We start from the raw sequence: 14,061 nt of genomic DNA on the forward strand, positions 1-14,061 counted from the left end.
TCATTACACAACTTTCCTACTCCCCACGCTTATACCCTTCCGTCTACCAAGGACTATAGTTTGATTATAAAAGCAAAAGAGTTGCAACAAATACAACTCAACTCTACATTCTTCTCTTTTGTCTTTTTCTCACATTTCTTCCAGTCTTACCTCTCCTCTTAAATTCTTCTTCTTTCATTCCTCTTGTCTTAATATGAGTAATAACAATCAGTCATCAAATGCTCATAATGAGCATGAAAACATGGATCTGAGAGGGGGACCCCTAATACCCAACCCTCTAGACTTTGATGTTGAAGATATCAACATTAATTTTAACTTGAGTGTGATAGGCCTCTTCGTAGGACCTCACCCCCTTCTGTCTCAATGGTTCAACAAATAATAAGTTTAAGGTGGATTAGAAGTGGTGAAATAAGGGTATATAGGTCGGGACCTTACTTCCTATTTGAATGCAGTATGAGTGAGGACCAGCAAGCATTGGTTCGGGTTAGTACACCAATTATTGAAGGGAGAATCATCAATTTTAGACAATATCAGATCGATTATGTCCCACACCAAATGATTTTACTCTAACTAGGCTCTGGGTTAGGGTTTATGGGTTGCCTTTAGCCTATCTCATGCAAAGCTAGGCTAGACATATTTTTAGGCATGTGGGTTACATTGAGGAGTTGGATCTTGATGGGGAAGGGCTACCAATTCAAGCAGAACTTAGGGCTAGGGTTTTAGTGGATTTATCAATTCCATTAATCCCGGGGTGTTTCATACCATTGGACGGTAATGGGGTTATTTGGGTGTACTTGAGATATGAGGGTTTATAAAGGTTTTGTATGCTTTGTGGGTGTGCAGGACACGCCACGTCTCGCTGCCCTCTACACCATGTCAACGCAAGAAGACAAGTTAGGCAAAGGCTCGATGAAGTGGAAGCCGACGGGATATGGGTTCTATATGGTCCAAGGGAATATCCATTTTATTCCAATTTCATACGCGGCTTACCAGACTAGTATAGATCTGCAACACGGGGGTAGATTTTAGGCACCACAACCACCCAGAAGACAACCTGATTTATAGAAGGGTGCTAAGAGAAGCAGCGTTTGAGGTTGGGCATCCTTTTGAGGGTCACTCATCGTCGCCAGAAAGCAATGAAAGTGATCATTTCCATTCGGGAAATGAAGACTTCTGTACGGATGATTCGAAAATAATTGAGCTTGATGGGATTGAACCGGTTAAACCGGATTTAGCTATGTCTCCTGCAAGATAGTTTGGATTAGGCAATGATCCATAAGCCGAATTTGTAGTTTCGAGGCAGCAAAACCCTAATTTGGGTATTCTTACAAGCAACGTTCGAAGGCAGTTATTTAATGATAATCAAGGTGGATCGCATAGGCTGAACTTGGGCTCGGGTCTTGGTACTCGGGTTGTGGGAGGATGGGTTCCTCCGTCTCCTATGCATAGCCCGCCACCCCCACCACGACCCAACTTCGTAGGCTCGACATATGAGGTGGGGGAGTCCTCTTTAGCGCAGACCATTATTGGGCAAGGAGGAGGGCCAAGAACGATATTCCATGCCGTTGGGATTCAGATTGGGCCGTAACTCCGATATGGATTGATAGGCAGCAGCAACCGGACTCGGTGGGCCATAGGGGAAGCTCTCCAACAACTAATGGGCCTGGAAATGGCTTTGGTGTGCAATAGGGTTCTCGGACTCGATTATTGTGGCAACGAGAAGGAACAATGAAGAAAATCTTTCAATTGAGGAGTATGCAAGTATAATGGAAGCAATCACGGTCCTTGCTTTGGGCATTCGAAATGTGAGAAGGGCAGAAATACAGGAGTTGCACCGAGTTTCAAGAGCCACTATGCATCCCTTCTTGCAACTGTCCTCGGAGGATCTAGGAGGGTTACCTAACCTTCCTCTCACGGAATTTAATCCACCGAACTCTCCGGTATCACATCTTAGTTCATTTAATTTTACTGAGTTGTTTAGCTATGATGATAGTTGTAACAACAGGGAAAGGATAAGGGAAGCTATAGGGCATCTCCCGTACTCTTGTGATGATGACTTAGTCTAATATAGTGATTCAGATTCAACTTGGGTTGAACGTAAAAGACTCAAGAGGCTTCATAGGTTTTCCAAGAAAGGGGGTTTCAACATATGGAGAAAGAGTGAAAAATTTTCTTCAAAGGCTCTCTCGGATCTGGATTTGGACATGGCTCGGGATCTAGGGGTCGAGGTAGTTGAGGATATTCAGAAATGGGAAAAAACAAAGGCTTCTAGAATTCTCATCTTCATCTTCAGAGCCGTTCAAGAGACAAAAGAGCGAAGAGGTGACCTCGGCTCTAAGGTTGGTAGTGGATGACATGGACATTGCTTGAAAATCTCTACATTTGAATCAGTGAAGATCTCTTCAAATGGTGAGGCGGCTGGACCAGATCAGCCTACAAGTGGAATATGAAAGTTGTGGCATGGAATTGCAGGGGCTTAAATGATCCACAGTCTCTTGCAATTCCCTATCTAGTGTGGCTCTATCGTTGGAAGTTACCTTTGTTTATGGATATCTCAGAAACAAAAATAGATTTTGTTAATGCGACTAGTAAATTATGTATGTTGCACCCTACTTTAATTTTTGGTTGTAATTCAGATGGAAGTAGTGGAGGGATCCTAGTGTTAGGTTGGTCTAATGATGTAGTGGAATGCTTTTATGCTACAAAAAACTTTATCCTTTGTAAAATTCTTGAAGCTAATGGAAGTTTTAAGTATGTCTTGTTTCTTTATGGAGAGCCTTAGGTAGAGAATAGGAAAATTGTTTGGGAACAACTCCAAAGGATATTGGAGGAGTTCAAAATGTGCTTGTAATGGGGGATTTCAACCAAGTAGAAAGTGGAACCGAAAAAATTAGGGGCTCGAATCAAATTAGAGGTATCAACTCCTTCTTAGATTGGAGATTTAGTAGCAATGTCACGGAAGTCCCTTTCTCAGGGCCAAGGTTTACTTGGAGCAATAAAAGGGAAGGAAGTGATCTCATTTTTGAAAGGTTAGATCGTGCTTATATAACGGAGGAATGGTTTCAGCACTCGCCAGATGGAATAGTAGTGCATGAACCCATTATTTGTTCTGATCATGTGGCTATAACCTATTTATCAAAAAGAAGCACCCATGCTTCTAATAGGCCATACCAAATTGAAAATTGGTGCCTATGCTTCTAAGAGATTAAGGAAATAGTGGAAAGAGAATGGAACGTGGAAGTTGGTGGCTCTCCTATGTTCCAATTAGCAAGGAAACTGTTGGGGGTGAGAACAAGGATGAAATATTGGTGCGTGGAAAAAAAACTTTGGGGGGTTAACTGGAGAAAGGTCTCTAAGGAGCTTCATGACACAGGAATGAATATCAACTCGGTTCAAGAAGGGGGGGGGGGGGGGGAGGGTACAACAAACTCATAAATCAGCTCATCCCGGAGAACCAGCTTAGCTTTGATTTCTGGAAACAAAGAATGAAATTAAACTAGATCAAATATGGTGACTGCCCAACCCCTACAATGTACAGAAGAGTAAAACAACGACAGTTACACAATGAGATCTTCACTTTAACGAATGAGAAGGGCAAGAGGAGGTGGAAAAGGTAATTTTAACATCCATTCAAGGTATTTACAAATCAGAGTATCAAGCCAACCATGGGGAGAATATTGATCTGCTGCTTAGGGAATTGGATATCCCTAACGTTTCTGACGCAGATCGGGAATGGCTTGACAAGCCTTCCACAGACAAAGAAATAAAAAAGGCTATGTTCGACATTGACAGGGTAAATTCGTATCCCCTAATCAAAAATAATTCCTAAATCCTCTAACTAAAGTAGATAAGGAAGTAGGGTCGATCTCCACAGGGAAACAAGTCTTTTTACTCCTAATTAATTATTATAATCTAAATTATCTAAGTAACCAATATTTATATTTGAGTATGAGACTAAACTACAAAGAATAGGAATAGGGAGAAAACAATATATAAAAGGATCTAGGACATAGGATCACCAATAAATAATACTCCAGGGTAAAACATAGTAATCAATCATTGACATTGCATAAATAACATGATTAACAGGCTCTCGCAATTTATTAATCAACATAGATCTAACAGGCTCTCGCAATTTACTAGAACTAAGTTCTTATTGAAAATAGCCTTTAATATCAAATTAACATCTGCTCGATTCATCAATTTAATATTGCTATACTTTTACAAGCCGCAATTGTAAAACATTAAAACAATTCAATAGGAAATTATCATGCAATATCAATAATCAATAATAGTCAATCATCAATGCATCAATTAACCAGATTGTAAAGGGCTTTCGCTACGTATTACAATCACAGAATTAATCTACCGGTATTAAATCTCATCTCTCGAATCTCGACTTAACCATTTATAAATTAATCTGCCTATTGAAACTAAACCTAAACATCAATTCTCATCTCTCGAATCTTGAATCAATATTGTCAAACTCATGCATAAAAGATAGGCCTAATCTAGTCACAGAGCATTAAATCAATCAATAGGAAATTGATCTAGCATTGATAATTAACAACAATAAATTACCCCTTCATATTATTTATGGATCCCCATCAACCCTAGAAATAAAACTACTCACACATAATTAAAACTAAACTAATCAAGACAATTAAAAGAGACATGATCAAAGAAAGAGAATAAATTACTGAAATTAAACCAAGAGTTATATAGAGAGAAAATAATACTAAGAGTTTAAGAGGAGAGAGAAAAGAGTTAGAGAGAGAAAGTCTCAGAAAAATTAAGAAAGAGTAAAAAGAAGGTAAAAACAGTACTAAATTTGTTTTACGGAGAAGTATTTATACACCGTAAGAATCCTAAACTAAAACAAACTTAAACGACGCTAATCGTCTCCTAACAATAACACGCGCTCGATCGGGCAAGGCACCGCCCGATCAGGCGCGCCTTCGGGCGCCAGCCTTTGCTTCCCTCGCCTGGCCGGGCGCGCCTCCGGTGCCAGCCTCTTTGGCCGTGCGCCGACCTTTACTTCTCCCGCCCGGCCGGGCGCGCCTCCATGCGCCAGCCTTTTTGGCCGGGCGACTCTCTTGGGCCACTATTTGGACTACGATTGGACTCCAATTCTTCGGGCCAATATGGGTTTCCTCTTCGGGTCTTGAATACTCAGTCCAAATGCCCCGGTATCACACATACCAAGCCTTTAATCACCGGTTCGATGGCTCTAACCGGCCCTAGGCTATAAACTCTGGTCGTGCTTCTCCAATGCTCGTGATTGCTCCAAAATATCTCGGGAAAATACTTCAAAAGTGTAAATCCCTGCAAAAGTCAACCAAATCTACGAAAACACTAGAAAACATCAATTAGTAAACATCAATTAGTAATACACTATAAAATAGACTTATCAGACATCCACTGTTCGAAGTTGTTAGGGCCGGATGGTTTTACTGCTGATTTCTTTCATGTTTAATGGAAAGAGGTAGGTCAACTAGTGTTGGATAGTGTCCACCAATTTCTGAGATCTGGAAACATGCTCAAAGAGTGGAATCAATCCCTTCTGGTATTGATTCCAAAAGTAAAAGTTCCAGAGCTTGCTAATTAGTTCAGGCCGATTAGCCTCTGTAACACAATCTACAAGTGCATCTCTAAGTGCCTAGTGATTAGGTTAAAGGGAATACTTCCAAAGTTGATTTCGGAGAATCAGCATGCCTTTATTCTAGGGAGATACATGGAGGATAACATCTTTCTGAGCCATGAGTTAATGCACCTTATTAATTTGAAAAAGGGTTCGAATTTCACAGCAATCAAGATTGACATGTCAAAAGCATATGACAGGGTGGATTGACTCTTTTTGCTTAAGGCCCTGCAAGCTTATGGGTTCTCAGGACAGTAGAATAGGATGATCTCACAATGCATCTCGATAGTGAGTTATAAAACAATCATCAACAGGAAAGTTACTGATCACTTTTCGCCTGAGGGTGGCCTGAGGCAAGGGGACCCTCTATCCCCTTAACTCTTTATCTTTTGTATGGACATCCTCTCTAGAATATTATCTCTAGCAGAGGATATCAACCAGTTTAAAGGTTTGAGGGTCTCAAGGAGATCCCCCTCCATCTCTCACCTATTCTTCGATGATGATGCTATGATGTTTTTCAAAGCTAATGAAGGGGCTTGTAGATGCATTAGGTACATCCTGCATAGGTTTGGTACTGCCTCAGGCTAACAATTAAATCTACAAAAATCATTCGTAAATTTTTTTTTGGGGGTGGATAATGGCATAAAGCTAGATCTGAGAAGGATCCTAGCTATGGCTGAAACAGACAACATGGGGATTCATTTGGGAGCTCTAATAGATATCTAGGGAAGGAAACGACACTCTTTCCAGTTTTTGGTGGACAAAGTTTCTGAAAAAATTATGTCTTGGGCCCCTCTGTGTGTGTCAAAAGCTGCTAAACTAGTCCTCATTAATACGGTTTTGGTGAGTATCTCAGCGCATGTTATGAAATGTCTTAAACTCCCACAAAGCATCGCCAACAAGCTTGAATCTTTAATCACTCGGTTCTGGTGGTCCAATAATGGGAATAGAGGTATGCACTGGGTAAGTAAGACTGTCATCCAATCTCCTAAAAGTATGGGAGGGCTAGGGATTAGAGGGTATTCAACTCTAAATGATGCCCTCCTGTTCAAAAAAGCAACAAGGATGCACCTAAATCCGCAGTTGCTTTTGTTAAGGGTGCACAGAGGAATGCAACCATGTGGGATTTGTTCTTTTGCTATGTGCTATGCCCGGAGAGGGAATCCCTCAATGGGAAGATCAAGCATACAAAAGGTCATAGATGTGTTCAAGAAGGGGTTTGCTTGGAAAATCGGTAATGGAGATAAGATCAAGGCCATAAGCATGCCATGGGTCAGTGGAGAGGCTCCAATTGTTAACTCCAGGAAAACTCTAGGGGCTGCAAGGAATTGGAAGATTAGTGATTTTATTGACAGGGAAACAGGCACTTGGAGGATCGGAAAGGTGAGAGACTGTTTTGATTGGGAAAGTGTAAGGGCTATCTTATCAATGGAACTACCCTCAACAAGCAAGGATGACTTCATCTATTGGAAGTTCCATCCCACAAGGGGATATACGGTAAAAACAGGGTACTATTTCCTTATGAAAGAAGAGGATTCAAGCCGAGGGGAGATCCATAATGAAAAGGATCATGAATTTGTAAAGCTTATTTGGAGAATGAACATCCAACCGAAATGGAAGATTTTTGTGTGGAATCTTTACCATGATGGAATTGCAGTCAAGAAGAATCTAACCAAAAGGGGTATCCAAATAGATGATATATGTGGCTACTGCAGGGTGGATCCCGAAGATATCCAACACTTGTTCAGATTCTGTATTCTAGCAAAAGAGCCCTGGGGAAACAGTCCCTAGAAATTTTCTCTGACTCTACTGGGTTCAATTCGTTGAGAAATTGGATCCAATATTTTATCCTGCTGTTCAATAGCGAGGATGATAAGCATAGTACCCGTATTGTTTTGTTTATTGCGACTTTATGGGGACTATGGAAAACGAGGAATGCGAGAAGTTTCAATGGTACAAATGGAGGAGCAAGCCTGGTTGAGGAATTCATCAACCAATCAATGTGTGATCATGAGACCTTCACACATAATGAGTAGCGGCATCATAATGATGTGGGCGAGGAAAGGGATGATCCTTCCCTTCCACCAAGGTTTAATCATGTCCAATTGGGACAAGAAATAGAGGGGTTTGAAAACGTCTAGGTTGAAGTGGATGGCTCTTGGGATAAAAAGACCAAGAGGGCAGGGATCGGATGGTCTCTCAGGGGTATTGAAGAGGAGATGATCCTAACTGAAAGAGGAAGACATGGGGCAGCAAACTCTACACTACAGTGTGAAGCTTGGGCATGCTTGGAAGCCATGAAGTGGGCTCGTGTAAAGGGCATGCAAGGACTCTTTTTCCTATCGGATTCAATATCACTCCTTAACAACCTCCAAGACAAAAAAGGTAAGAATATTGAGATCTCGTGGACGGTAAATGAGATAAAGGAAATGGGTGCTTCTTTCAAAAAATGCACAATTCTTAAGGTCGCTAGAGACCAAGTCAAGAAGGCCAATGATATTGCTAGGAATTGCCGCTCGAATACGCTTAGTTATTTTTAAATTGGCTTGTTCCTTTGCTCTTGTCAAAAAAAAAAAAATCTTTTGTTATTGAGTATAACATAAAATTACTATTGATAGAGTACATATATTACTCCATTTATTTTGTAATTGATACTATTTGACGAATATGTTGTTGTTTAAAGATATTAAATTTACTAAAAACTTATCAACAATAATATAATATGACCCTTGGCCAGTATTGTAAAAATAAAATGACCTTTTTGATTATCTAAGAATAATAGGACTTTTGGGTGCATATGTTCAAAACAAAAAGTAAAGTGTTGGTAACTTGATTAATAGATGTCTTTCAAAAAAAAAAAAAAGAACTTGATTAATAGATTAAACCAGACACATGTCACATTGTAATTTGTTAGAGGATTTATTATTTATTTTAACATATAAATTCATTTTAAAAAATTGTAAAAAAAAAATTCCCTTCCCTATCCCTTTCCATAATTTCTTACATGAGCATCACCAAAGTAGCACTCACCAGCCACCATCTAGCACCCTCAATCATCACCCCCTTTTAAACTCTCCTCCGATCCCTTTATCCCTCCTCAGTCTTCACACTTAACACCCGAACATTGAAGAAACAAGACTTTTCACCATCAGCTGGTGATGTTACCGGAAAACCTGTCAAAAATATCTTACTATGCTTCGAAACCAAACACGCTCTTGCCACCCTCTTAACTCTCACTCTCGCTTTACTACAACCACATCCTTTCTAGCTCTCTCCTCTTCCTCACAACCACCTCCTCAACACCACCGCAACGACCATCTCCTCAACCCACCCCTCCTAACGCCATCTCCACCAAGTTGCCAACGATAACTCTCCCCACACACAAAACGAAATCTACCAATTCACGACATGTCCCCAGCTTGAAAACGGGTCGATGGGGTGATGGCTACGAGTTATGAGAGAAGTGTTAGGCTGTTAGTGGTTATGTGACAGAAAGAAGAAGATGGGATGATGGTTGGTAGGGAAGGGGACGGGCTGATAATGAGGAGGGTTTAATTACAAAAATTAAAATTAAACAGCATAACCCATAACAATGCAACACATGTCATGATAAAGGCTACAAATGTTTTTATTCTATTGTAAGAAAATGTCGCTAGAGGTGCATATTATTTTGGGATAATCAAAAGGTCGTGTTTTGAAAGATTAGACAAAGGTCATATTATTATTTACAATTTTTCCAAATTTAATTTATTTCAATGTACTATAATATAAATGGGGTACTCCCTCCATTATTTATTTTAAATCCTTCCAGTTACTATTCATCAAAAATGAAATGAAGTAGTAATTAGGAAGTGGGTCCTTTTTTTTCAAAAATAAAAAAATAAAAAAAACTTTTTCGGTAGGACAGAAAAATGATTTTTTTATTGAAATATTATTATTATTATTATTATTATTATTATTATTATTATTATTATCATCATCATCATCATCATCATCATTATCATTATCATTATGGACCATGTGGTGGGGTAAGAACCGATAAAAGTGGTGTTTTTTTATTAACGAAAAATTGTAAGATTATAATAATAACATAAACCAAAAGTAGGAAGATAAAAAAGAGCAGAGAAAGCAATAAAATTAGTTAGATTGTTGAAAACTAAAAAATGTCAAAACTAAAAAATGTCAAAAGAGTGAAATAATAATTTACAAAAATGATGTTAGGTCGACAATAAAAAATAGAAGTGAGTTTGACCATCTATTAACTATTACTAAAGCAAAACATTAATGATGTCATCAATTTCTTAAAGTGCTTACGTGTCAAACTCTCATAAAAAATTTTCCCTTCAATTTTTACCTATGATGTCATCAATTTTTTTTTGTGCCTTTTTCTAGCTAGAAACTAGGACCAATTAGGTGTGAAAATTTGAATTTGACATCAATATTGTTGTATATAATCCACACTACTTTTGGATTTCATAATACAACAATATTAAATAGACATAGATATTAGTAGCTAATTATACACTATTTTTTTTGAACAAATTAATACATATATTTTTTAATAGTAAATACGCATTTATTAGGCTTCCACTCTAAACGTATAACCTTAATGAATTATACATTTATAAAACATTAATATATTTAATCTAACCTTCATTTTATTAAATTTTTAATAACATAGTAAATATTACATTATGATGCTGCATTTTATAACTAATTTTTTTAAGTTCATGTTTTTTTTTAATATATTTATATAACAAATTTTTCGTACAAAAATAACGAGCCAAATCATATTAGAAAGTTATCAACAACAAAAGATAAAAAATTATAGACAAAATTACTAATCAACCACCGTGCAACACACGAGTACTAATCTAGTTAAGATATTAAAACAAGAAGGGCCACGTGGAGATAGTAAATATCAAAATTAAATTCACCATAACTTAACATATATTTCAATTACAATAATTTTCTTTTTTATAGTACAAAGTATTTATTTAATGGATTAACTTGTATTTTTAACTAATGCATAACAAATAAAATTTGTCATGTAATAATGTAATATGTTGTTGAATTAGTTACAATGACTATTTTCATTTTTCAACATTTTAATAACTGTTTTTTTCAACATATATCCTTGAGTTTTTTGTTTATTCACCATATGCCCCTAAACTTTTTAAATTTATCATATACCCCCTAGTTTCACAAAAATAAACCATCTAACCTTTGATAACTAATGACCGTAAACTTCATTAGTCATTAGGGTTAATTATGACCCGAAACCACCTTAAATACATTCCCCTACCCACGAAACTTCCTACATTCCTTTTTCTCACCCACAAAGCACCCCAAGTTTTCTTTTCTCATCCTCAAAATCAATCATACGGATATGGTTATGGATTTAGAGTGGTTTCGGGAGTTAAGGAAAGGAGAAGAGCGGTTTCAGGAATGGGGAAAAGATCTATCTAGGGTGGTTTCGATGAATAATTAATCAAATTTCACTCATATTGTTGTCATTATGGGTATATGGTGAATTTTTGTAGCAACTCAAGATTATATGGTGAACTTGAAAAATATCGAGGATATATGGTGAATAAACAAAAATCTCATCGGTACATATTCTATTAAAATGTTAAAGATATTAATGGTCCAATTTTTATATCACTAAGCATGTCTTGTTAAACTATTGTATATAAAACATAATTGAATTAATTTTTATTTTAAAAGTCAACTTAAGATAGTGTAATACTTAAAATAAAAACTTAAGGAATGCAATGAGTAGATAAAGTTTCTCACACATGTTACTTAACTTAATAACTTTGTATTTTTTAAGGTAAATAATTGATATTTGAAATATTCTAGAGTTTTATGCACATTATCTATATGCTAACTCATACAGTTTTTTCATTAACTTGAAGCAAGAAGATTGGGTCCTTTGTAGGGTTTTCTATAAGAATAGATCAGAAATATGTTCGAAAGGCGGTACTGATAAGGAGAGCAACTCCATGGAAGATACAAGCTCATCATTCGGCCTACCATCATTAATGGACTCCTACATCACCTTTAACCAAACTCAAGTAAATGCAGATACGAGTAATTCTTACCAGCAAGTGCCCTGCTTCTCCATTACCTCATCATCTGCCAACCATGATAATACCAATAATCCGTTGTTATATCACCAAAGTTTTCACATCTATCCTATTAATAATAGTGCCACTCAAAATGATCAAACCTTGACTACTTTCAATTGCACTACTGTAATCCAAAATGACTCAACCTCTATAAACCTAAGTCCTTTAGCATGTGATCGAAAGGTGCTCGAAGCTGTCCTAACTCAGCTTACAAAAATGGAAACCTCCCCTAACTTAAATGGTTCGTCGAGTATAGGGGAGATTGCAAGCTCTGAAAGTTATTTGTCGTCTGAAGTTGCATTGCTGCCTCACATGTGGAACGATTATTGATCGAAAACTCCCTCTAAACGGAAATAATTGTCAAGTTATTATTTTCTTATCGACAATGTAAGATAAACCAATAACCCTATAAATAAGTTATTGGGATGAAGGTAGCGATGTAAGATTTGGTTTGCTCGTGAGACAAGTTATATATATATATATAAAATAAAATTAAGAGTCCAATTTCCAATCATCAATCATCTATATATCTATATATATATATATATATATATATATATATATATATATATATATATATATAGATGATTGATGATTGGAAATTGGACTCTTAATTTTATTTTATTTTATTGGATCTTTAATGATTGATTTTTTACTTTTTTTATTTTATTTTAACTTTTTTTGACATATGCTAAAACAAACTACACTACTAAACACTACTAAACATTATTAAAAGACAGTAAACTAGTATTAGCCGCTGTTGTCCGCAAATGTGCCTTTTGTACCTTGATCTTGTCTACTTTTTGAATGCTACACCAGGAGAAGGCTGATCCCAAACGAAGAATATGATCCACTGTCCATCTTAGATCAACGTCGATGTTGCTTTTATTCCTCAGCATCCTAACCATATTCTCCGAATCCGTGTAAATTTTTATCGATGTTAGCTGTCGAAGAGCTCCCTACTTAAGACCATGTATACAAGCATTCATCTCAGTTTGCATGGCCGACTGAGCTAGGCCATGTGTCGCACCTCCAAGACCATCGAACTCATCTTCCTCCACCCCATCTGGGTACCACCCCATTCCTGATCTCCTTGTCTGCTTATTCCAGGACCCATCAACTTGTATCACACTTGACCCCTCTTGAGCTCCATCATTAGTTAGAATTTCCCGCATGAAACTTGGCGGGTGATCATGTAAACTCTCTCTGGAGGGTGTAGGCAGCGTAAGGTCATCTCTCCATTACTGGTAAAAAGATCATGTTGACGTTATCCATCTGAAATAATTGCCGGAGTCGATAACAAACTCGACCCTGACCTCCTAAAAACCTTGTTATTCCTAGCATTCCACAAACCCCGCAAAGTAGCTAAGAAGAAGGTAATCCTATGGCCATGTTTCCTATCCAAGCTAAGGTAAAGCTGGATATAGTACAGAAACCAATCTACAAAGGACTGGTCTGCATTATCTTCTGAGTGGATGCCTAGTATTCCACCCCTCCAAATATGCTGTCGTACAAAACCTGAAGATATGTTGCATATCTTCCTCCAAATCCTAACAAAGATCACAGTAAACTTGAATATCCAACCCTTTTCTACCTAGGTTACCTCTTGTTGCCAAACCATTATGGAGTAATTTCCACACAAAAAGTTTCCGTTTGGGAAGTATATGGAGAGCCCAGAGAACTTTATAAAACTCCAAAACCGCCACATTTCCTATCCGAGACTCCAAACCTTTAACAAAAGCATAACCTGTTTTGACCGTATAACGTCCAGACTTATGATCTAACCAGTACATGTAGTCCTCTGCCTCCATAACTGGCACTTCCATTGATGCTATAATAGTCGCATCCTTGAGATTAAAACAAGAACTGAGTCTTCTGTGATTCCATCCTGTACCATCTTGGTCTAATAAATCCCTAGCCCTCCAATTCCAAATCTCGCTCGTCGTATCCAAAGAGCGCGTTGTCGGTATCTTCCCTTCCATCCACTTATCTTTCGTAACCATAATTGTTTTCCCATTCTCAAACTTCCAACCACACCCCTGAACCAAAATGTCCTCAGCTTTAACTAAGCCTCTCATTCCCCAAGAGTAGGGCCTGCTTACCAAAGACGCTAATTTCCCTGATAGAATAGGACTTACAAAACGCGCCTTACACACCTTAGAGAACAAAAGATGTGGATTGTTACTTACTCTCCACACCTGTTTCATAAGAAGAGCACTATTCAAGCAAGCCAAATTGCACACTCTTAATCTTCCCATACCCTTAGGTATTTGAATTGTGTCTCTATTA

At 37.7% G+C, this 14,061-nt stretch overlaps 1 protein-coding gene across 2 annotated transcripts in view; it reads left to right on the plus strand.

Moving 5' to 3' along the window:
• Window positions 1-12,287, plus strand: part of LOC110700466 (NAC domain-containing protein 21/22-like) — a 36,917-nt gene extending 24,630 nt beyond the window's left edge. For both annotated transcript variants that reach the window (XM_021878012.1, XM_021878019.1), the window contains exon 3: window positions 11,560-12,287. In XM_021878012.1, the coding sequence (XP_021733704.1) occupies window positions 11,560-12,102 (543 nt within the window). In that variant the 3' untranslated portion in view covers window positions 12,103-12,287. The remainder of the gene's footprint in view (window positions 1-11,559) is intronic.
• The last annotated feature ends 1,774 nt before the right edge of the window (window positions 12,288-14,061 follow it).

Source organism: Chenopodium quinoa, unplaced genomic scaffold (genome assembly GCF_001683475.1).
Source record: "Chenopodium quinoa cultivar QQ74 unplaced genomic scaffold, ASM168347v1, whole genome shotgun sequence".
NCBI lineage: Eukaryota > Viridiplantae > Streptophyta > Magnoliopsida > Caryophyllales > Amaranthaceae > Chenopodium > Chenopodium quinoa.